Source organism: Gracilinanus agilis, chromosome 2 (genome assembly GCF_016433145.1).
Source record: "Gracilinanus agilis isolate LMUSP501 chromosome 2, AgileGrace, whole genome shotgun sequence".
Lineage (NCBI taxonomy): Eukaryota > Metazoa > Chordata > Mammalia > Didelphimorphia > Didelphidae > Gracilinanus > Gracilinanus agilis.
The window spans coordinates 270183708-270207952 of record NC_058131.1 but is presented as its reverse complement, the minus strand read 5'-3'; the positions used below and the strand labels follow the sequence as shown (position 1 = coordinate 270207952).

General features: G+C 50.2%; 3 protein-coding genes across 3 annotated transcripts in view; 1 reads left to right on the top strand and 2 right to left on the bottom strand.

Annotated features, from left to right (window-relative positions):
- Positions 1-81: 81 nt before the first annotated feature.
- On the top strand, positions 82-3034 carry PAXX (PAXX non-homologous end joining factor). Its single transcript, XM_044661227.1, has 7 exons — positions 82-261; positions 528-588; positions 870-919; positions 1004-1197; positions 1723-1791; positions 2100-2184; positions 2336-3034. The coding sequence occupies exons 1-7, from the start codon at positions 116-118 to the stop codon at positions 2373-2375; spliced, it is 645 nt and encodes a 214-aa protein (XP_044517162.1). The 5' UTR covers positions 82-115; the 3' UTR covers positions 2376-3034.
- Positions 3035-3305: 271 nt separating this feature from the next.
- Positions 3306-10189, bottom strand: CLIC3 (chloride intracellular channel 3). The gene is made up of 6 exons (XM_044661226.1): positions 10007-10189; positions 7892-8001; positions 7604-7729; positions 6407-6513; positions 4982-5157; positions 3306-4814 (listed from the first exon to the last, which is right to left on the bottom strand). The coding sequence occupies exons 1-6, from the start codon at positions 10040-10042 to the stop codon at positions 4632-4634; spliced, it is 738 nt and encodes a 245-aa protein (XP_044517161.1). The 5' UTR covers positions 10043-10189; the 3' UTR covers positions 3306-4631.
- A 776-nt stretch (positions 10190-10965) lies between these two features.
- The window catches only part of ABCA2 (ATP binding cassette subfamily A member 2), a 75925-nt gene continuing 62645 nt past the window's right edge, over positions 10966-24245 (bottom strand). Inside the window, exons 31-49 of the mRNA XM_044663929.1 lie at positions 23554-23767; positions 23305-23410; positions 22609-22720; positions 22438-22498; positions 22027-22201; positions 21528-21643; positions 21186-21333; positions 20775-20898; positions 20064-20196; positions 18704-18821; positions 18210-18388; positions 17704-17845; positions 16649-16783; positions 16334-16437; positions 15074-15166; positions 14667-14769; positions 14086-14223; positions 13679-13885; positions 10966-12799 (exon numbers count right to left, since the gene is read on the bottom strand). Coding sequence (XP_044519864.1) covers positions 12764-12799; positions 13679-13885; positions 14086-14223; positions 14667-14769; positions 15074-15166; positions 16334-16437; positions 16649-16783; positions 17704-17845; positions 18210-18388; positions 18704-18821; positions 20064-20196; positions 20775-20898; positions 21186-21333; positions 21528-21643; positions 22027-22201; positions 22438-22498; positions 22609-22720; positions 23305-23410; positions 23554-23767 — 2444 coding nt within the window. The 3' untranslated portion in view covers positions 10966-12763. The remainder of the gene's footprint in view (positions 12800-13678; positions 13886-14085; positions 14224-14666; positions 14770-15073; positions 15167-16333; positions 16438-16648; positions 16784-17703; positions 17846-18209; positions 18389-18703; positions 18822-20063; positions 20197-20774; positions 20899-21185; positions 21334-21527; positions 21644-22026; positions 22202-22437; positions 22499-22608; positions 22721-23304; positions 23411-23553; positions 23768-24245) is intronic.

The following is a 24245-nucleotide window of genomic DNA, read 5'->3' as shown; positions in this document are numbered from 1 at the left end:
CCAGGTGCAAGACGCCCGGGAGCTCCGCCCGTTTCCGGGGCTGGGACTCTCACGGCAGGGCCCTAGCCCAGGCCTGAACTCCAGAGACTCGGGCGCCCCACTTCCTGCTCCTGAGATGCAGCGAGTCCCGGCTCTGGCCTCCTTGTGCATTGTGCCTGCGAGTTCCGGCCAGGGGCTGCCCCGTTATGTGTGCTCCTGGGAGGGCCCTACGGGGCTGGGGCAGGACCCGGAAACTGCCGAGACCCGCGCTTTCAACCTTTAGTGAGTGTAGGTGGGGCACGCGCTGGGACCGGCCGGAGGATGGGCGGGAGGGCCGGCGCCGGCTAGGCAGCAAGTCTTCCTAGCGCTCCGCCTTCCGCAGCTCGCGCCTGCGCAATCGATCGCGGTTCCAGGCTCCTTGTTCCCACCCTCGGTCCTGCCTGTGGCCCGGGATGCGTGATTGGTGGCGAGAAGGGTCCCTCACTAAAGTGGGATCAGTTTTGGGGTACAGATGACTTAATCTTGACCCCCCCCTTTCTCTTCTCCAGTGTGACTGATGCTCTGGAGCTCTGGAACACCAGCTTTACCCCGGAGAGTCTGGAGAAACATGTGGGTGCTCTGATCCGTGTCTTACCTTCTGCCCCTTGCAGGATACCATCACAATAAATTAGATCTCTCCCGCTCCATTTCCATACCCTGGCCTTCCGCCCCGACGCCACACTAAACTGGGGGCTCCACTAATGTCTCCATTCTACATACTATCCACGCCCCCCCAATATCATAACCTGACCTCTTTGGCTCTTGGATACCCCCCCCCACCTTTGTCAGGTTTGGGCAGTGGTCCTAAGGGTACCCAGATGTGGTTAACCAAGCCTCATTTTATCCTACAGAAAACCCAGCACGGCCTGGATGGGGCTGAGGACTATTCAGTGTGGTTCAGGTGAGCCCTGTCTTTGGGGAGATAAAGCAGGGGTCCCTGCTGCCTAATAAACACCACTAAACCCTCCCCCCTCCCAATCCACAGGGTTGCCAGTGACCAGCACACTTTATCTTTGACGTTGAAGGATGATAGCAGTGCTTACCTGACTATCACCAGGGGAACAGAAACTCTGACCTTTGAGCTTTCTAAGGTGCCCTGCCTTGAAGCAGCCCCACAACTCCAGGCTTTGATGCTGGGATTGGCAGAGCAAGTATGCAGATTGGAGAAGCAGCTGGCAGGTACAGTGAACCTGATGTCCCTGGCATACAGTCAATAAATATCAGGTCCCTAGTGCTCTCTCCAAGGAAAGGGACAGGGCCTGGGTCCAGCTCTGGCCAAGGAGTTAGCATCAGCCCTGGGCCTTGCTGCTCTAAGCATTGATAGGGTGGCCCTATGTGAGAATTTGTTCTATTCATTGACCCTAGAGGTCAAATCTAGGAGCAATGGATCAAGATTTAAGCTTCATGTAAGGAGAAATTTCCTGAAATAAGAGCTGTTTCAAAGTGAAATGGGTTGCATTAAGAGGTAGGAGACTATCACTGGAGATCTCAAGAGGTGGAGACTGGATAGCCACCCATCAGGAATATCGCAGAGAGGCAGGATAATCTCCAAAGTCATTTCTATCTCATTCTGATTCTGTGAAGCTTCTAAGGGTATATAGTAGACCTATAGTCTAGAATGAGTGATGGCAGCAAAAGCTTCAGTCATCCTAGAACACAAAGTTTCCTGTGGGACCCCAACCTTGCACTCATTTCTTTTTTCAGCTTTGAAGGATGAGAGCCCCAGTCCCAGAAAGAAACCCCAGACAGGTGGGCAGCAGCTGTTTTTGCCAGGTAGGAAACAGTTTCTCCTTACCCTGAGAAGAGGTGAAAGATATGGGCAGGACTGATTCACTGTGCCCCCAAGTGAATCTCTGACCCTCTCTGGTCTTAGTTTCTGCCTATAATCTATTTACTTTGCAAAATCAAATAGAGGTTGAGGTCCTCTATGCCTCTGTTTTAACCCAGGAAATCTCATGTGCGGCAGATGATTCCTTTGGGGAACCAATTTGGATGTGAGAGGGGGAACTGAAGGATATAACTTCATGGTGGGAGGGACTGGAGAATTGAGTCAATTTAGGGAGCCCTTTTGCATTCCCTAGATCCAGATTCTCGAAGAAGTGTCCCAGGCCCTGTGATGAGGAAATGGATGCCAGGAGAGTCACTTATCAATCCTGGCTTCAAGAGGTACCACCTACCCTGCCCCTCTCCTTCTCAAAGACATATCTATCTCCCTGGCATGGATTTCAGATCCTCTTCTTCTTCTCCTTGGATTAGGGACCTTTTCCACCCCACCCTCAGCTTCCTTACTGTCCCTCCTGCATTTCTGTCCTTGCAGTAAGAAGCCAGCCAGTGGAGTGGACTTTGATGCTGTCTAAGACATGTTGCGTCCTGTGTGAGGTTCCTGCCTCCCTGAGAATGAAGACTTCAGGAGCAGCAGGAAGCTCCTGGGAAACCAATAGGTTTCTGAGTCCTACAGGACAGGGAAAAGAGGAGGGGCCAAGTTGGCCCTGTCCAGAGGAGTGAGTGATTCATCAAGTCTGATAGCTGGCTCCCACATCAGCTGATCTCCTAGAGCAAAGCAAAATAAATCCACAAATATTTATTGTCAGTGTGTGTAACATTCAGACTTTCCTTAGACTTATCTCAGTCTAGGGATGAGCCCAGAGACCCTTAGACCAGGACTTCCCCAACCCTCCAACTTAGGGAGAAGTCTGGTTCCCTGGTACAGGGTTGCTCTGGGTGTGGGGGCCAAAAGATGTCAACAGATTATGTCACAGCTCAAACCTCCAGCCAGGCCAAACTGCTTTATGAAGGCAGCTCCCTCTCCCTCCCTCCCTTCCTTCCTCTCTCTCTCAGTTTCGGGGGGTGGCTGGGAGAGGTGGGGCAGGCCTAGCTTGACCAGGATGAATCACCAATGAGGGTCTCCCACCCTGGGATCAAGCACTATGTTTGTTTGTCCATTACAAATATCAAATGAGATAATATTCATAAAGTGCTCAGCACAATGCCTGGCACATAATAAATGTGGGTTTAATAAATCTTCCTTCCCTTTCTCTCCCCTAGCCAAACTGTCTGTCTCTGGTCTGAATCCCATAGAAGTACCCACAAACCTGAGGCTGAAGAGTCTGCAAAGGTAGCCTCATCTCTCCCCAAACCTGGAGAGGACTTTAGCCACAGAACAGATGTATTCCATATGGCTGGATAGCCATATAGACACACATTCACACAGCTAGAGAGAGGCATGAAGATATATGTATAGATAGTCATATAAGTACGCGTACAGTCTACGGTTTCCCATACACAAATACGGAGACAGAAACAATTTGGATTTAATGGCTCATGTTTCTATATTGCCTTAAAATTACAATGTGCTTTCCTCACAACAGCCTGGTTTTAGAAGTAGTGGAAGTGTTATCTTTACAAGTGAGTAAACTGAGTCTGGAAGAGGCTTTGAAGTGACCAAACCCAAAACTATTAAATGTCCAAGCCAGAAGCTGAACCTGTGTTCTGATTTCAGTAGAAGTGACAGGATACACACAGCAATTAAGACTCTTCTGATCATGTCTAGTAGCCCAGTCCCCATGAACCTGAGGCTGAAGAGTCTGCAAAGGTAGCTTCATCTCTCCCCAAACCTGGAGAGGACTTTAGCCACAGAACAGATGTATTCCATGTGGCTGGATAGCCAGACATGGTCAAAAAAGCAAAACAGACATACTCTGTAGGGTCTACTATCCCAGAGCCCCAGAAAAGCCCGAGGCAGGCTAGGGGAAGGTGAGAATGGTCTGGGGATTCAGAAGCAGAAGCTGGCTTAGCTGATAGGATTGAGAGAGAGGAGCCAGGGAATGTGGTCAAGCTGGCTGAGAACATTCACAATCTTACTCTTCTCCCCACCCGGCTCAGGGAGGTGGCCTCTGCGCCCTGCTCTGTCACCTTGCCTCCCTAGAGATTTTCTGCTGTTCCCAGCCCAGCCCAACTGGTTTTGAGCTGCGTTTCTGGTCTCCCAAGTCTCTGGGCAGAGTTACAAAGGGGCTGGGCCTTGATTTCCCCCTGTGTCTGGGAGGGAGCCTACATAAGCTCCACCGTGCCATGGGGTGTTAGTTCTGGGATAACAGGTATTGGGCGTGTGCCATTCCTGAGGTGCCTGAGTAGAAGGCAGAGCCAGAGGTCAACATGAGAGTCTAGGAATGGCCCCAGGACTACAGGAGCTGATTTGGGGTCAGGTCAGGGATGGGGGTGGAGGCTATAATCAGGGGACCACAGTCTGTTCACAGCCCCTGCCCTGGGGAAAATGACTCACACCTGCACATAGATGTGACCAAAGACTATGTTTATGGATTCTCCTCCGAAGCAAATTAACAGTCTAAGCCAACCCATCAGTGCAAAGGCCACTAGGAGTGAGGAAGGTCAGTCCAGGAGTAGCCATCAGAGAGGAAATCCTGGAAGCCCTGACTTCAGCCAGATTGGGAAGAAAAGCACAAAATGGTGGAGGAGGAATGGGTTGTGTTGTGTGCTCACAGAGGGAGGTGACAAATGAGCAAGTCCGTGTGCCAGAGGCAGGTGTAGGGAGGAGCAGCAGGGCGGTGGGGAAGGCCAGATGGGACAGATTCCACGAGGAGAGGGGAGGCGAGAGCTCAGCGAGCTCGCCCCACAGATGGGTGAGCTCTCCTCGCCACAGACGCATAGGCAGCCAGGATCTCTGAGCTGTGTGGACAGGTGTACTTGAACTCCTTCACCTGCAGTGCATTTTCCAGGTATCTGTGGAGCCCACGGAGCTCAGCAGGGATGGGTGCCTGTCGATAATGGGTGCACACGGTCTGCAGTAGGTGGAGAAGGGTAGTCATTGACTCAGTTTGCCCAATGGGTGAAAATCCCCAACACCTTTCTGTGGCTTTGCCATGGTTCCAACCCAACCCTTCTTCTCTTGCCTCCCTCCCACTCCAACCTCCATCTCTCCAGAAAGCCTCCTCCCTGCCCGACTCACATTGATGATGTGCAACTTGGGCAAGAGATTGCAATCTGCCAAGGTGAGTTGGTCACCATCTAAGAAGCGACGCCTGGACTGTGTGAGCTTCGGGTCCCGGATCAGCTCATGCTCCAGGGGTGTGTTCAGATAGTGATCCAGTTTCACCAGGGCACGAAGCAGGGGCCTATAAAAGGCTGGAACCGCAAGCAAGGGATTGGAGGTGGGGGCCTTGGATATAAGCTCCCCATTCTTTTTTTAAAATTTTAATTAAATTTAATTAATTCATTTTTTTGGTAAGCTCCTCATTCTGCCCCATTACCACCCACCCAAACTATGCAATAGTCTCCATTATTGTCTTCTCCAACCCTATTTCCATTCTCCCATCAGTACTGCTAGAACCAAACATACACCAGATCATGTTACCACTCTGTTCAGACATCTTCAGTGTCACTAAATTGCCTCCCAATCAAAGATCAGTCTCTTCTGGCATTCAAGGCCTTCCAAAATCTGGAAGAGCCTACCTTTCCTGTCTTATCTCATTATTTACCTCCACACAATATGCTCCTGTCAAACAGGTCTACTCTGTCTCTTCAATGCCTGACGCCTTCCCATCGCTGCCTTTGCTCAATGTTTCTGTGCCTAGAGACTCTTCCTTCCTTAGCCATTTTGGCTATCCTTCAAGTTGTTGTTCATTTAGTTTTCAGTCCGACTCTTCACGATCCTGTTTGGGGTTTTCTTGGTAAAGATATTAGAGTGATTTACCATTTCTTTCTCCAACTCATTTTACAGATGAGGGACTGAGACTGGCCCAGGGTCACACATACGTGTCTGAGGCAGGATTTGAATGGAGGAAGATAAATCTTCCTGACTCCAGGCCCAGCATGCTGTTCTTCATGCCACCTAGCTACCCATTTCTCTTCAATACTACTTCCTCTAAGAAGAAGCTTTTCCTGAGTGAATAACAAGCACCCCACAGAATTTCATCTCTTTTATGCATTTTTGTACCTCTTTCATACATTTATTGTGCACTAATACATTTTATACAAGCATCTTATCCTCGTACCCAGACTTGCTCCGCGAAGGGAGTGACAAAGTCTTATTTAAATTTTGTATCACTCTCTACACCTAGCCTAGTAGTCTATACACAGTATGCACTTAAATGTTTGTAGAATGAATGCACTGGGCTCCCTCTCACATTCCCTTCTCCCAAGACATATTGGGACCCACCTGGGCACAGCCTTTCCCCTACCAGAAGATAATCTGTTTAGCTTGAAGATTTCCCTTTTTTTTTTTTTTTTTTTTTTTTTAGGCAATGGGGGTCAAAAGTGACTTGCCCAGGGTCACACAGCTGGGAAGTGTCTAAGGTCAGATTTGAACCTAGGACCTCCTGTCTCTAGGCCTGGCTCTCAATCCACTGAGCTACCCAGCTGCCCCCAGATTTACCTTCATCTTGAGAAGGAGAAGTATTTTTGATGAATGCTGAAAACTTGTGGAAGACATCATTACCGGCCATGTTAGACTCCTTATATCGAGGAACCAGGCTGGGGTATCTGAAGGATGAAGGCAGAGAGACCAGGTAAATAGGAAGAGACCAGGTAAATGGGAAGACTCCAGGACTCTTCGCTGGGGCCATTGGCACTCTCACTTGTTTGAGGGTCAGTTCTCCTTCCTTTTCTCCCATCAATACTACCCCCCCACAATTATGAAATCTCAGATATACTCCCCTCCTCCCTATATGCTATTACACAGTGCCTGGTATACAGCAGGTGCTACATAAATGCTTATTCCCTTCCCCTGCCTCTTCTTTCTGCCACAAAATAAAACTAGAAAAACAGATTCTTGGGGAAGCTAAAAATTGCTCTTAGTCCCCTGGTCCTAGTTGGATTCATCCAACAAACAATTCTTTCTTTCCATTTTTTTTAAGCCCTTACCTTCTTGTCTTAGAACAGATACTATGTATTTGGTTCCAGGGCAGAAGAGTGAAAAGGGCTAGGCAATGGGGGTTAAGTGACTTGCCCAGGGTTACAAAACTAGGAAGTATCTGAGGACAGATTTGAACCTAGGACCTAGGCCTGGCTTTCAATCCACTGAGCCACCCAGCTGCCCCCTAAACAATTCTTTTAATGTCATTCAAACGTGGGGGAATATGGGAAATTTTCCCATCACCTCTCCAAAACATACCTCCTTCTCCTTCTGCCAATGCCTATGACAACCTGCCCCCCCCCATTGGGATGCTCCATGGGGAGCCAAGCTATCTCACTGGACTAAAGGCTTTGTCCCTTATTAAAGGACAAGACTCCCTTGGAATGATTAGAGGGTGACTCAGAGCTGTCCATGATAAAGAACATGTTTCAGAAAAAGAGATTATCAGAGCTTTCCCTAAGAGTAGACTTGGATGGAGGAGAGGGAATCAGCCATGGGACACTGAGTAGAAAGCACACTATAAAGCTCTCCCACTAACCACCATGTGACCTTGACTAAGTTCCTTCTTGCTGATCCTTGGTTTATTCTACTGTAAGAAGAGTGGGTTTGAGGGAAAAAAGAGTGGGCTAGCTAGCTCTAAACTCTCTGACCTCTGCTTCATCGCTCATTAGCCCTGCTTCCTGATTATGCCTTCATACCCAGCACTCTGCCTCTTACTTGGGTGGCCCCAGGGTCTCCTCCAGGAACTCTTCGATCTGGATGTTATCTGTCTTGGCTTCTCCATCATACAGCAGAATGGGCAGCTGGGAGCCGGGGGCAAAGTCCTTCAGCACATCCAATGACCTGTAATGGAGTAGGGGCCAAATCTTTGGCACAGAGAAAGTAAGCATGATGGGGACCAGGGTACAGGATAGGTAGCCCCAGGCAGAAATGGATTATTGGGGCAGGGTAGGAGGAGGTATAGTTTTCCTCACCCCAGGCTCCAGAAAGCCACTCAATACTTACCTCTTGGTGTCCACAGTGGTAAGAGTGAAGGGGACACCTTTGAGTAGCAGGATCATGAAGAGACGCTGGCAGAAGGGGCAGTTCCCTACACTCTCACCATCTTCACTGGCCTAGGGGGAGAGGAAAAGGATGGCAAGAGTTCTATTCAGTTTATTGAGAGAATACAGGAAATCAGGCCAACATTGGTCATCAAGTGGGGTGTTTCCAGCTCTGGGCAGTGCCCCTCACCCAAGTCTTTTAAAAGAGGGCCAGGGGGGCAGCTGGGTAGCTCAGTGGATTGAGAGTCAGGCCTAGAGACAGGAGGTCCTGGGTTCAAATCCGGCCTCAGACACTTCCCAGCTAAGTGACCCTGGGCAAGTCGCTTGACCCCCATTGCCCACCCTTACCACTCTTCCACCTAGGAGCCAATACATAGAAGTTAAGGGTTTAAAAAATTAAAAATTAAAATTAAAATAAAAAAAAAAGAGGGCCAGGGATGAAGGCAACCTCTCAATGTCAACAGGGCTGGGTGGGGCTTCTCTCAAGGGGATTGGTAAGAGTCCTTAAGGGGTAGGGAGAATAACAGAGCCAGTGCTACTTGGAGCCTGGCACTGTGCCCTCATGGGCTACCATGGCGCCAGGGAGAGGGCCCCACCCCAGGGGGAACACAACATTGGCACCAAGAAAATGGGCACATGCTGCTTCCCCAACATGCAGGCCTCTGGGCATCATCTTGGTGTCACCAGGCAGACAGGCTACACAGGGTGGGGCCCAGCCCAACTCCTGACCAAACTGTTTTTTTAATGATTCACCCCATGGCATTGGGCACTGCCAGTGGCACATCATGGCAAAAGTACACCCATTGTTGCCCATAGTGGAGCAAACCCCAGGCCAAGACAGGCTGTTTGGCAGATGCTGAGGAGGGGTGATCACGCATCCCCCCCTTGGCAGTGCCTTCTGTGGTAGAGAATAAGTCTACCCTGACCTGGAGTTTTTTCTCCAGAGACATCCAAAGAATAGTGGATACTTTCTAGGATCACCTGTAACATCATCCCCTTATCTTAGGGACAAGGTGGATGCAGATCCCTGTGGCATTTTCTTTATGCCAAGCATTATAGACTACTTCCACCTACCTCTGGTGGGGGCCACAGTCTTGGTTGGGGTGCCTAGCAGGAATGCACCTTGCTAAACGGGGCATCAATAATCCTCCTGCTTACCCTGTCAGAAGGATAATTATGCCTTGCAGGCAATGAGAACTGGGATGGGGTATGAACCAAGGTCCTGGACAAAGGGCGAGGGGCTGGTGTGTGGAAATAGAGCTGCAGACAGATCAGTTCTCTTATCTTTCATCACTCATTTTTTTTTTCTCAGAAAGTATAGAACAGAAAGGAGGACAAAGTATCTGTCTTCCAAAGGCTGATACTACTGGGTTTTAGTCCTGGCCTTGGAAGAAACAGTTCCCAACATATCTGCTCCCCAGGTCCTTCTCCCAGTTCCCCTTCACCTCTATCCCATCCACCATCTTAATCCTTACCAAATCCTGACTATGTCCTGGAAGAGCCACTTTTGAACCCTTGGACATGAAAGGTGGTCATTTGTAGGTCTCTCCAGGCTACAGAGAGGCCCTGGGGCCCCACAGTCCTGGGACTAAGGTTATCTACCAGCCTGGACTCCCTAGAGACTCTCCTTCCATTACTCCATTACCTGTCAGGGTCCACTTTGATTTCTTTGGTGAGGGGTACAAGGGGCAGCAGAGCGGGAAGAGGGAGAGAGTATAGGGAGATGGAGGTGGGGGATTGGGGAGAAGCTGTCACCCCTCCCAAACTCTTTGTCCTGAGTGGATAGTAATTCCACTGTCTTCTCTGCCCAGATTCTCTTTCCTCGACCTACTTACTCCGCCTTAAAGTTCTCTCAAAGAATTCATTTTTCTGTTTTTTGATCCCCCACGACGCTTTCCCCCTTTGCTAGCCCTCCCCGCCCCCCAGCTCTGTCTGCTTCTCATCCGGGACAGGAAAACTCTCATCCCCCTATCCAGCCGTGCCTCCCTCAGGCCAGTGTCTCCTGGGCAGAAGCACCGGTCGAGCGTCGCTCCCCCTCCCACTGTCCCTCCTCCTCCCCGGGACGGGTCCCCCGCACCTTGACAAACAGCTGGAGTTTGGGATTCTCGGCCATGACGTCTGGCGGGATAGATGCAGCAGCCTTGGGTGGAGACTATGTTTGGGGCTCTTTAAAGCTCCCGGGTTGCTCCGCCCCACCCCACCCCGCCTGGGAGAGCCGCTCAGGGTGCCAGGGAGAGCCTGGGTAAGGCTAGGGCCCTGAAACTCTGCTACTACTCAGTGGAGGAGTGTGAGGCTGGAGCCGAGTGCTTGGGATTGCGGAACTGCGGGACTCCGTGGGGGACGGAGTCTGAGAGCGACCGCGAGGAAGGGTGGGGGTGGGGTACAGATTCTGCGGCCAGAAGACCGAGGTGGGGGGAGCTTGCAAAGACGGTGTCACTGCTGCGGGGTGGGGACTTTGTGGGTGATGACTATGGCACTGACTGTAAGAGGGGCCTGGGGTAGGAGAGGTGGCAGGTACAAGAGTCGAAAAGGCTCAGGGCTTTCGAAAAGATAAGCGGGTGACCCCATTCCAATTCTAGAGCCAGAGACAGGGAGAATGGAGGAAAGAGGAGTTGGGGCAGCTCTCAGACACCCCCCTCACCCCCACCCCTGACATTTGAACTTTCCGAAGGGTAGCTGACAATTATGGCTCCTGGAAAGGGCTAGGACATTGAGGCTTCCCTCACTGCCCCCCACCCCAACCAGACACCCTCTCCAAAAGGCTGCCTCTCCCCTGCTGTCCACTCTTCCAGGGCCAGGCCAAGGTGGGGCCCCTCCTCTGAGGTGTGGCAGGTACATTCCTGGCATGCCCACACTGGGGTGGGCAGAGGGAAGTCCGATAAACCCTTGGATTTGGGATTATCATCCTCTACCTTCAGTTATCCATCCTCCCACACCCAGAAGGATTCTGTGTTCTTAACTTCCCCAGAATTCGAAACTGATTTCTCCAGCTCCCACTCCCACTCCCACACACACATCAATAGCATAGGCTTTGGCTGGTTTGATATTTTCCCTTTTTATTTAAAACAAACATCTTTCCCAGTTTGCTTCCCCAACTATATACAGGCCCAGTCCCCTACCTGCCCTCAGACAGGACGAAGGGTTGGGATGGGGGGGGGGAGTGGATGGGCAAACAGCTGGGGAGTGGCCATGGCAGCTTGCTTTCAGGAATGAGTGGGGCCCAAGTCACCCCGACACTGTCCATGCAATACCAAGCCTCTCCCCACCCCACTCCACCCCTTCTGTGACAGAAGTTGAATGGAGGTCATTCAGAGGCAGGGTTCAAGCTCTCTAGACTCCAGGTCTTTCCGGCCTCTTCCCTTGCCCACAGCCTCCAGGGCTTCTGGGTGAAGAGGCCCTATGGAGAATAGGAGCTGAAGGATGGAGGGAATACTACTTTCAATCTTGGAAGGGGGGGGGAGGTCCCCTCCTTTTGTTTTCCCTAAAGTTGTATTCAATTCCTCAAGGTGTCCATTCTACCATCTATGCACACACTTTCCCATCATCTTCCCCACCGCCAACAAGTACTTCTTCCTATTGCAAAATAAATAGGTTAAAAAGAAAACAACAAACCCAACATCCCAGCTCACCCTTGGCCAGAGTCAATGTCTTGGGCCAGGGTGGCTGGGCAGGCTGGCAGGCAGCCCATTTGGTGTCCAGCATTGGAGCCTCTGGGTGGTGGTGGCATGGCAGCAATGGTGGCATTAGCGGAGGTGTTGTTAAAATTCAGGGGGTAGAAGAGTCCAATTTTTTGGGGGGGAAGCAGTTATCTGCCCAGGACCCCGAGAGGTCCCTATCACCCCTCCCTACCCAGATGCCTGATGAGCCAGGAAGCTGTTGTACTACATAGGTCCATCAGGATCATATTCTGGGAGGTTAAGACCACAGAAGAAATCCATGCCCCTTTTCCTCCACACAGCTTTCATGTTTTTCAAGCCTTTGTGTTTAGCCCAGGCAATATTTCCTGGGCTGTCAGAGTCCAGTCGTTTTGTGGCCTTCAGTGCCAGTGGGGATTCCAACCATAGGCAAGATGGGTGGCACTGACCATCAGAAGCAGAGCCAAGCGGGCCAGGCTAAGATCAGGGATGGGGATATCAGAGTCCAGGGAAGTGAGCAGAGTAGCTGGCCAGAGCTGCTGCAACTTTAAGGCAGAGCCACATGAGTGCCCAGCCCACACCCTGGGGCACAGCAGGACTGTCCCTTTGGCACAATCATTGGTTGGAGATCCTGAGGATCACCAGGAAGGTTGGTCCCGGAGGGTCAATGGCCGGGCCAGAGAAGGGGGAAAAGTGGGTATGGTTTGTAGTATACACTCCAGACTGGGGTATCTGGGCTATAATGTAGTTAGGAGCAGATTCCCCATCCATAAATCTGGGGTCTCCAAGGGTGAAGAGTCACCCTTACTGTCAGATTCAAGCCCTTTCCCCACATACCAAGGCTCCCCTAGGTCCCCCGAAATAGCACTAAACTGAGGGTGCTAGGGTAGGTTCTTATACTCAGCTCTTGGCACTATCCACACTCCCCAACCCTACCCCTCTTTAAACTAGCTCCAAGTTTGAGGCACTGAATTCAAGGTGCACAATCCATCACCAATCCCTTCTCCCAATCCTCCTGGGTGGGGGAGCTGGGCAGGTAGGCAGTGCTAAGGCCTCCCTCCCAACTGTACTGTCTGGCCTCGAATCTCAGGAGCCAAAACAGGCCAGGCAATATAGGGCTTCTCCAAGGAGGTTTGAGTGAGTAAAGGGACAGACAGTTGGTCATCCAGGAATGGAGAGCTGCAGCCTCCACAGTCCCTTCAGCAGAGAGTGTCTGTATTGAAGGAAAGCTGGGCCTGTTAGGAAGAGATAACAGGGTTCAGATAGTCAAAGGCTTCCAACATGGGTTTTGGTCTTTCCTTCTGACTTCCTCCTCTCTCTTTCTGTCAAAATGTCACTGAGTCAGCTTATTAGCTCTTATTTCCTTTCTCTATCTCCTTTGATCTTTTAGTCCAAATACCTACATCTTTGACTGTGACTTTACTTTTTTTTTTTTTTTAAACCCTTACCTTCTGGGGCAGCTGGGTAGCTCAGTGGATTGAGAGTCAGGCGTAGAGATGGGAGGTCCTAGGTTCAAATCTGGCCTCAGACACTTCCCAGCTGTGTGACCCTGGGCAAGTCACTTGACCCCCATTGCCCACCCTTACCACTATTCCACCAAGGAGCCAATGCACAGAAGTTAAGGGTTTAAAAAAATAAGAATAATAATAAACCCTTACCTTCCGTCTTGGAGCCAATACTGTACCTTGGCTCCAAGGCAGAAGACTGGTAAGGATAGGCAATGGGGGTCAAGTGACTTGCCCAGGGTCACACAGCTGGGACGTGTCCAAGGTCAGATTTGAACCTAGGACCTCCGATCTCTAGGTCTGGCTCTCAATCCACTGAACTACCCAGCTGCCCCCTTGTGACTTTACTTATGACTCTGGATCTCTTTTAGCCCCTGTCCCTGTTCCTCTGCTGATCTCTATTACTGGGTCTATCTCTCACTATCTCTTTCTCTAAGTAGATTGATTATATCACAGCATAAGAGAAAAGGGAGATGCCTAAAAAAGTAGTTACTATATTAACTGCTAGACTAGAGTCCCAGGCTTTGGGGATGGGGGGTGGGGTGCTAGAGTGCCTCTAGAAAAGTGAATCCCAACCTTGGCACACTCAACCCAGGGCCCATGCCTCACCCTCTCCTCCTCAAAACTGATGAGTCCCTCATCATCTGTGTCCAGGTCCTCAGGTTCATCTGTTACCAGGGCCCGGAGCTCTGTGGGTGCAGGCCGGGGTCGGAGCAGACTGAGCAGCCGAGCCAGGGGGGACTGCAGGGCGCAAGCTGGTTCTGTCTCTTGTGGTTCCAAGTTATCACTTTGCTTTTTGGCAAAGTTTACAAATACCTGGGTTGGGTAGGAAAAGCAAAATGGGACATGCTGCACCAATGAATACCAGTGGCCCAATCCCCACCTTCTACCCCAATTCCTGCTTCAGGTATCTATATTTTGCTCTATGGCTATAAAGAGCTGGGAGGAAGAGGAAGGGGAGGTCAGATTCGAACCCAGGATCTCCCATCTCCAAGTCTGGCTCTCAATCTACTCACATTGTCCAGAGTGGTCTGGCTGACTGAGTAATCTTCAATGCCCAGCACATCCACCACTTGTTCCATCTTGCTGAATACCTGGGCCAGTGAGATATGCTCAGATTTCAGCTGATACTGGACTTTGGTGTGGTGTCGCTCCTGGGGGTTGAAGAAATTAGAGGGTCAGTGCCCCAAGTACTCCCTCAACTAATGGCCAGAGGGTGCCCAAACCAGCACTTTCCAACCCCACCTGTCCCCTTCAAAGGATCTCTAAGAATTTTCCTGTTCCTCTTTAGAACTTCTAAAACATAGCCCTAGGCCCTTTTTTCTTCAAATGCTCTGAGAGATCTACTAAGAGCTCTTCTTCACTCCCTCAATCTCCTCAGATCCCTCTGAGTCCCTCATAGCCCTTCAACCCCCTCACAATCCCTATGAATCCCCTCAAAGCCCCTGTTCCTCTCTGTTCCTCAGCACTCTGAAAAATGCCTTCCAGTACCTTCAAGCCCCCTGATTCCTCCCATCACCCCTGTGAATTGCCTCTGAGCCCTCCTGACCCTCTTGAGGATCCCCTGACCACCTCAGAGCTGCCCCCGGACCCTCACTTTGAGCACAGCTTCGGGGAAGTTTCGATTGAAGAACCTCACTACCTCCTTCACGCTTTGACTGCTCTTGGTTCTCACTGTAATCATGTAGCCATCACCAAACCTGGAGGGATAAAAGTATGGGCTCCTGTCCCTGACCACCCCTGCCAACCATGACCCTTCCTACTGCCCACCCCCAATACTGCCTCTATCATTGTTTCTGCTCCTCCCCCTCCTGAGACCCTTCCTATTCCCAACCCCTACTTCAGCCCCAATCCCTTCCCATTTCACATCCCAAATCCTTGCCCCTCTGCCTTCCCGTGTCCCACCCCTATGTTTGTGGCTGTCCTTGCCCCTGTACCCATTTTTATACATCCACCTGTCCTTGCCCTCCCCTAGATCTGTCCAGGCCCCTTCCTTATCCTCACCTGTTCTTTAGGTGCTGAATGCTGCCTAGGCACCTCAGCCGTCCATTCACCATAATGGCCAGTCGTGTACAAAGTGCCTCACACTCCTCCATGCTGTGGGGAGAGTCATCAGCACTGGGTATGGGGGAAGGGATCCAGGCATCCTCAAGGGGGTGAGGGGTACTCAGCTACTAAGGGGGCCAACTAGGAGCACCAGGGACCAGTATAAAGAAGGGAATGAGGAGAGAAGCCAATGAGGGATGGCAAGTAAAATGGCATGGAGTTACTTGAACCTGGAAGTAGGATACTTATTGGAAAATGGACAAGAAGAGATCCCAGAGGTACATAAAGATGACAAAGACAACTTAGAACACAGGGAATTGGCAGAAAGAAAGAAATTGAGAGCACCAGAAACTGTCAGAAAGGAAAGCATCAGGAGTTAGCATATAAAAAAGTCATGAGACACTGGGAACTGGCAGAGAAGAAAGTAAAGGGGCAGGAGGATCTGGTAAAGAGGGATCCAAGGAATAAGGAATGGAGGAGAGGAAAGTATTGGGGATTAGAGCTGGAAGAGAGAATCAAGGGCACCAGAGGGGCTGGCAGAACAAGAAGATGGAACAGAAACAGGCATTTGGGATACCAGAAACTAAGATGGCAGAGGGGAACTGCAGGATGGGAGAGGGAAAGGCATATGACACTGACAGAAAAGAGCATTAGAAAAACCAGGAGGAGCATAAAAATGGGTATTGGGGGAGGGGAGAAGCCAGGTGGCTCAGTGAACTGAGAATCAGATGTACAGATGGGACATCACGGGTTCATATCTGGCCTCTGACATTTCCTAGCCGTGTGACCCTGGGCAAGTCACTTAACCCCCATTGCCCAGCCCTTACCACTCTCCTGCCTTGGAACCAATACACAGTATTGAGTCTAAGACAGAAGGTAAGAGTTTAAAAAAAAGAGAGAGATATTAGAGAAAGGGCATGTAGGCATTTGGAGTTGGCAGAGAAAAGGATGTCAGGAGCTGGTATAGAGAAAGCCACCAGGAACACTGAAAATTGGCAGAAAGGGCATGGGAATGCCAGAATTTGGAAGAGAACATGGGAGCACTAGGAGCTGGCAGAGAAGAGGACATGGAAGAATTAGCCGAGAAGGTAATATTAGGAGCTAGAAAGGAGAACAGCTCCAAGCCCCCTTGGACTTCTAAGGTTGCTAACTGGAAGGGTCTGTCTCCTCCTCTGCAAGCAGTTTAGCAATGGGCATGCAGGGAGCATGGTCACTAACCTGTGCGATGTCAGTACCACTGAACGCCCCGTCTTGATGATGTCCAAGATGAGGTTCCATAAGAAGCGTCGGGCTTTGGGGTCCATACCCGTGGTAGGCTCATCCTGGGAGCATGGCCAAGTTCAATCTTCCAGCCTCCAACTACTTCCCTTCCTCCCCAGTTCTTTCCTCCTTTAAGAATCCTGGTCCCTCTGCCCTCATCAGGGAGATGATGGTGGAGGAACCAGCCAGGAGATAATGTCCCTGGGGGGTCCCAGCTGGGCCTGAGAGTCTAGCTCTTGCTCTCTGGGCCAGTCAGCCCTCCCCTCTACTCACCAAGAATATGAAGGCTGGGTAACCAATGAGGGCGATGGCTGTGGACAGTTTCCTCTTATTGCCCCCACTATAGGTGCCTGCTGGTTTATCTGCATACTTGCTCAGCTCCAGTTTCTCCAATGCCCACTTCACCACCTAGAATAATAAAATCAATGAATTTCAGAGCTGAATGAGGTCTTAGAAGCTATCAAATATAAACCCATCAGGACCAGGAATCTCCTCTACAACATCCCCCAGAGAAGGGGTTACCCAGTCTCTACCTGAAGCTTCTCTTCAGTAATGGTGAACTCTACTCACCAAGACAGCTCATTTCCCTTAAAAGATAGCTCCAATTTTTCCTTTTATGAAACTGGAATCTTCCTGTGTATGATTTCCCCACCTTGCTCCTAGTTTTCCAGGGTGAAGCAGTACACATCTAACCCTTTTTCTATGATAGTGCTTTAAATATGGATGGGTCAAGGTAAGAATTCAGGGCTGGGCAGGCCAAGAAGGCCAGGGCCCATGTTCCACTGAGGCACTTATGAGTGCCATCCCTTCCAAATCTCTTCTACTTCTTTTTCCCTTCAGGGATCTCCAGAAATGGAAAGAGGAAGTGGGACTTCAGTAGGGAGAAAGACTATAGTCCAATTGCTCAGAGATTCTTCCCTACCAATGTTCCCTCCTTGATTCTGGCTCATGTTCTCTCCCATCTGGATAGTCCTTCCCCTCTAGGCCAATCCTATTCCTCTTCTAGCCTCTTCTTCCCCTCCACCCCCCATTAACAGCTCTAAGAATGAACAGGAATAGCTTTAAAATTGGAAGGAAACTTCAGTGCCATCAAGTCTCCTTGCCCCATTTTGGGTAGTAGTAGTAGTAGTAATAATAATAATAAAAAAAATAAAATGTCTGAACCCAGATCCTCCCGATTACAAGTCCAATGCCACATCCACCACACTCTGGTGCCTCTTGTTCCCTCCCTTCCATCCCAGCCTCTCAGTACTCCTTTCAACCTTTCCAAGCAGGGTGTTTGGTCAGACTATTTCCCAACCCAGTCCCTGGGAGCCCAGCCTCCTCACCCTCTCTTCATCCTTCCAGGGGACACCTCGAAGCCTTGTGTAGAGTTCTAGGTGCTCCTGAGCTGTGAGCTCATCAAACAGGGCATCAAACTGTGGGCAGTAGCCTAGACTCTGCTGTACTTGAAGGAGCTCCTTCAGGACACTGTAAAGACCATGGCATAAACACTCAGGTCTGGCACTGTCTGGTTCTTCCCCATGCCTATCACCACCCAAAAATCAGCTCCTCACTCCTGAGTCCAGCTGTGGCCTGCATCTGTGCCTAGCCAAAGTCCACCCTTCAGTACAAACAAATGCAAGGTGTCCCAAAGGGCTTAGTGCCATACTAAGCCCTTTGGGACACCCTATATTTGCCCATATGGCCCCTCTCTCACTCTCTGATTGAACCCCCCACTCCATAGGCAGGGCCAGGATGACAACTACAAGAACTTTTCATTTTTGTGTTCTCCTGTCTTCCCCAGTGCCTTGAGGCAGCTATTCCTCTTTGTCCCTGCCCAGGCCCTGGGCACCTGTGTCCATTGATAAAGGCTTCGCCTCCTGTGGTACTCTCATCTCCTGTCAGCATCTTGAAGGTGCTGGTCTTGCCAGCCCCATTGACACCAAGGAGGCCGAAACACTCTCCAGGCCGCACACCCACACAGAGCCGGTCCACAGCTAAGATGCGCCCAATCTTACGTGACTTATACACCTGTAGGGGTGAGGCAATGGGGATTCTGGGGAAAGAACTCCAGCCCTCAAACCAAGTTTAGGATTTCTCCCATCCTCCTGTTGTTCCCTGACCCTTTAATCAGTGTCCTCCACAAGCAGCAGGAAAGTGTCCCCTTTCCCAGTCAGAATCCACTTTGGTCAAACCCAACCCCTGAGTTAGTCAATCCCCCTCTCATCCTCTAAAACACCAACTGCTGGTTGGAATGGCCTCTCCCCCCATCCTCACTCCAACAACCAGTATGTCTGGATCCATTTCCCCCAAACCCTGGCTTCAGTCCTTTGTCTGAGGTCCCACCTTGGTCAGGTTCTCAATCTTGACCATGTCATTGTCTGCATCCCCTCTCAGGACCCGCTGCCGTTCAATGGCTACATCCACGTCATCTTCAATTGGTTTGGTGGATACAGGCAAACGCCTAGGGAGAGAAGAGGGAAGAGGCTAAGTAGGGCAGGCCAACTTGGGGAGAGAGGGTTCTGCCTAGTCAACATGACGTGCTGGCTTTAACCTAGACCCTTAATGTTGGAGGTGGGCAGGATGCTCAGTCACAAAAATAAAAATCTTGGTACTGAATGGAGGTGATCTTATCTAACCAAAGCCTGAAAAGGTAACCTTTTTTTTTCTTAAAGCCTTACTTTCTGTCCTAGTAAAAACTTTTTTTTTTTTAAACCCTTATCTTCCATCTTAGAATCAATACTGTGTATTGGTTCTAAGGCAGAAGATTGGTAAGGGCTAGGGAATGGGGGTTAAGTGACTTGTCTAGAGTCACACAGCTAGGAAGTGTCTGAGGCCAAATTTGAACCCAGGACCTCCCATCTCTGGGCCTGGCTCAATCCACTAAACCACCTAGCTGCCCTCCTAGTAATAACTCTTGAGATAAAAGGCTAGGCAAATGGGGTTAAGTGATAGGGTCACACAGCTAGGAAGTATCTGAGGCCAGATTTGAACCCCAAACCTCCCATCTTCGGGCCTGGGGTTCTATACACTATGCCACCTAGATAATCGTGAATAGTAACCTCTGGAAAATATCCCCTTTGACTGGTCATCCAGTTTCTACTTAAAACTTCAGGAACAGGAAACTCGCTACACCTCTGAGACATTCCATTCTATCTGGACAACTTTAGTTGTTAAGAAAGCCAAGTTTCCCTCCTTGTAATGTCCATCTATCACTTAGTTCTGCCTTCTGGGGCCAAACAAAGAAAGTCTAAGCCCTCTTCCACATGACAACCCATGAAATACCTGAAGACAACTAATATTTCCCTCCCTGGAGTCTCCTTTTCCAGGTTAAATCTCCCTAGTGTCTTCTCCTATCTTCACGGAACGTGGTTTTCTGTTTCCTCTTCCTCTACCAATCTGCCTTCTCTGGGCTTAATCTAGTTTGTCAATGTTCTTCCTAAAGCACAGTAGCCAGAACTATATATATTACTCCAAAAGGAGTCCCCCAAGAGTCAGGGACATTATTTCCTTCTTGCCACAGTCCAATGGAGTCGTTTGATATCTCTATACTTGTTCTTCCCCTCTGGTCCAGATTATATATGAAGGGAAGGCAAGGGGTCCTCATCCCAGATTAGAACCTCCCCTCTTCCCCCCTAAAATGTCTGATTCTCCCTGGGACCAGCTCAGCTTATCAGGGCTTCTCTGGCCTGGCTTCCACACTCACTGGGGCTGTCGGAGGAAGTTGTACTGACACATGATGGTGATGAAGAAGCCCACAAAGCCCTCTATTGTCATGGCAACCAGGCCTCTCGTGACAATGTCCCATTCGAAGGGGGATTTCATTTTGTCGAACTGGCCTGTGGGAGAAAAAGGGGGAATTGGGCTAATTGGGGTCTTCCCCAGAAAACCACAGGCCACCTCTGGATTGATGTGATGGAAGAGGCACAAAGAAGAGCCTCCAATCCCAAAATATCTCTACTAGTGCCTGAAATTCCATCCTTAGAACTTCCCTTTAGATTAAACATAGCCCTTTCAAGGTCTTCTATATAAAAGCTTACATATTCAGTCCTTCACAGCGTAATGTGAATGAGTCTAAATTCTCCTTATCAAGAGCTCTTTGGTTGGTCAGCACTAAAAGTGGAAAGGGATAAAAACTAACTTCGAATTGCTTTCTCTGGAGTTCATCAATCTAGAGGCCCTCTCCCATGCCAGCCTTCTAGAGGATCAGTATCTTGAGCCTCTACTGACACCCACTTTTTCCTCCCTCCCTCCTAGGGCCCAGTGTATTGAGACTTTGGCTGATAGCTGTGACCTTCAACTTTTTCCCATCCTCCTAGAGCTCAGTGTCTTGAGCCCCAGTTGTCCCCACTTTGTCCTTCCCACCCCTAGATCTCTGAAGATGCCTGCCTCCCTCCTCCCCATTCCTTAGACTCACCTATCTTGGCATAATACTCATTGATGTACTCATTGTAAGCCATCTCCATGAGGCCATGGCCCAAGTTGTAGTTGGGAAAGATGAGGAAGCAGCTCTTCAGGTAACTGTTTACTAATTTCAAGTCCTGGGGAGGGAGAAAGGGTAGGGAGCTCCCATTGATCATGTTTGGGGCATGGTGCCTTGGGAAGATTCACCCCTGCCGCCACCTATTCCTGGACCCGGGACTTCATCTTTAGCCACCAAAGGGGAGAGCTCTGAAACCCACCTTTCTTGACTCCCAGGGAGAGACCATCTGCAACTATAACTGCTAATGGGGGCAGCTCCAATGCCTACCCCTACCCTGTTCTCTGGATAAAAGTCTGCCCTAACACTCAGCTTTGTGCTGCCCATCTCATCCCACCACACAGGCACCTTGTCATGTTCAAAAAGTTGCAGCAGGAAAGTGGCAACAGTAGCAGTGATGCCAATGAAGAGGTTGATGACAATGAGGAAGACGTAGGCAGAACTGGGCACCTCGAACCAGAAGGAGGCAGGGTACATGATGGGTGTGATTGACCAGCTACGAGTGGGAAGAGGGGAGTGGTCAGTGACAAGCAGGATACACCTTTGGACAGCTCGCCTCCAGGATACTGCACACCCACCCAGGTCTCCTTTTGGGAGCTCATGGACAGACCCAGGAGCTCCAGTTCACAGCCGGTCTCCAAGATCAGTTCTCTTCCCCCCAGCCCCATCCCCTGACCCCAGAGACCATACCCATAAAGCAGGAAGAGGGAGAGTACAGCAGGGAAGTTGGTGGGTGAAGTATAGGCAGGCAGGTCAAACACAAAAAGGATGATGATACAGCAAGTGGCCGGCACCAAATAGTTCAGCTGAAAGACAGGGGAAAGGCAAGTGTATGTGTTGGAAAAGTGGCCTTTGTGGGAGAGTGGGGTCATGGGAGAGTCATAATATAAGATCAGCAGCCAACTTTTTGGTCACTCAGACTGAACACTGGACTCTGAAGTGTCTGAGAAGGTTAGCCTATGAGAGAATGGGTCTCACTGATGCAGTAGAAGGAAGGGAGAGAACGGGATAAACAGATGGCTAGCCCCTTCCGTATGTGTTCCCTGTAGGGAGGAACGCTGGCTAGGATAAAGCAGGAACATTTCCCAGTGGGCATGGGACCCAGCATGAGTGGGCACAGTGATCAGGAGGGGAAGGGCCTGATGCCTGGAGATGGTATATTTGGTACCCCTAGTACTGTCACCCTTACCATATCCCAGACATAGTTGGCCAGCCAGTAGATGACAGGGTTGCAGCCACTGACAAACTGAAGGTGCTTCGCCTTAGTGGCTTTCTCAGCCACAAGAAAGACCACAAAGCTGGCTGGCACAAAGGACATGGCTACGATGATAAAGATGGCAATGACCACATCTGTGCCCTGCAAGCTGAGGGCAGAAAAGAAAAACAGAGTAGTCATAGTCAGCGTTAGTTTCCCCAGGATGATACCTGCTCCTTCCATCCTCCGAGAAGAAGGACGTGGTTGGTGCTCCCACCTTCCTCCCCCAGACCAACAAGGAGAATGTGATCAGCACATTCCAATCCTAACTTGGACAGTGAGCACGTGGCACCTCCGTCCTCTGCCCACCTCCCTTCCCGTTTCCAAGCCCTCTTGACAACATACAGGTAATCCAAGGAGAGGCTGGCGCTGGTCTTATTCATGGGATGATTGGTGACGGTGATGCCTATGGCACACAGAGAGAAAAGCTTTAGGCCCTGCAAAGTATCCCACCCCTTGGTACCATTGGGAATATTCCTCTGTTGTTCCCCGACCCTAGTCCATCCATGAACTCACCATAGGCTGCAGGGTTTCCTTTGCTCTTGGGTAGATTGGCACGGAGGATGGCATTATTGAGGGTGTTTAGATAAGTGGGCATGCTGTGGTACCCCTTGTTGTTATAGAAGACCTAAGAGAAGAAAGAGCATAGAAAAATGGGGGGCATGAACTTGGGGAAGGCAGGAGGGATGGTGGAGATGAAGGGAATAGAGAGAAAGGAAGGATTATCAGATCATTTTACAGATGAGGAAACAGAGGTCCAAAATTTAAATGACTTGCCCAGGGTCACACAGTTGTATGTGACCGGCAGAATTTGAATCCAGGGTTTTTTGGCTCCAAGTCCAGTATTCTATCCAGCAGGCCATGCTGTCTTTGAAGGACAGATAGATAACATTCAAGCAGATAGACTAGCGTTGGGGCTATGACCATGGAACTGACCTTGGCACAACCCATTCTCCCCTGCCTTGTGCCATGTAGGAGCTAATTCCTACATGACTGGCATTACTTCTTTTTTTTTTAAACCCTTACCCTCTGTCTTAGAATTGATACCAAGGCAAAAGAGTGATAAGGGCAAGGTAACTGGGGTTAAATGACTTGCCCAGGGTCACATAGATAGAGAATGTTTGAGGCCAGATCTAAACCAAGGCCCTCCCGACTCCAGACCTGGCACTCTGCTCAGTGAGCCACTTAGCTGCTGCTAGCATGACTTCTTACCTGAGCAGTTCTCCGCACTGCAATCTTGCGCACCATCGGGGGTGCCTTGGCTCCAAAGGAGGCAGGGATTGATTTCTGGATGTTGCCAAAGGTGATAGCTCCATATCTGGGTGGAGACAGGAGAGGAAGGAGGGAGAGGGTCTGTAAAGATAGTCCTTAGCTGGTCAGCTGGCCTTCCTCATGCCCAGGACTGCCCAGTGCTGACCCTCCCCCAGGCTTCTCCCTCCTTCCCTCTGTCTCTGTGCCTACCTGTGCAACCTGAAGCGGTCTGAAGTGTAGAGGAGATACTCCGACACATTGCGGCCCGTGATGTCAGTCAAGATGTCCCCCGTCACCACTTTCATCTGTGGGGGGCGTCCACCCACACCACTGGGGCAGGAGAATCCAGTCCCCTGCATGGAGCACGTGCACTTGATGGGCTCATGGACTACACGTGGCAGCGCAGGGACTGAGGTCACCGTTTCTGTGGGCAAAGCATTATTTTTCAGCTCTTCTCCTCCCACTTGGGTTCTTGTAGCTTCCTTCCTAGCTGGTCTTGCTGCCTCTCCTTAACCCCCACCTCCAGCTCATCTTCTGTCCCACTGCCTGAGCAATATTCTTCATGCACTCATCTGCTCAAATATCCTCAATGGCTCCCACCCACTCCAGAATAAAAAAACTTCATCTGCCTAACATTTGAAACCCTCTACAATCTGCCTCCAACAACCTTTCAGCCTCACTTTTTACTATTTACCCCCCCCACACACACACCATATATTCCATTATCCAACAAAACAGGACTATTCCCCTTCCTCCCTATTCTTGACCTAACATTTCTCATTTTCTAGACCTTTGCTCATGCTGTCCTCCCTTGTCGGCAAAGACACTTCCCCTTCCTTCTCTTTTTCCTTCTCCTCCCGGGCTCCCACCATCTCTGGACCATCCAGTCTACATCTCTGTTC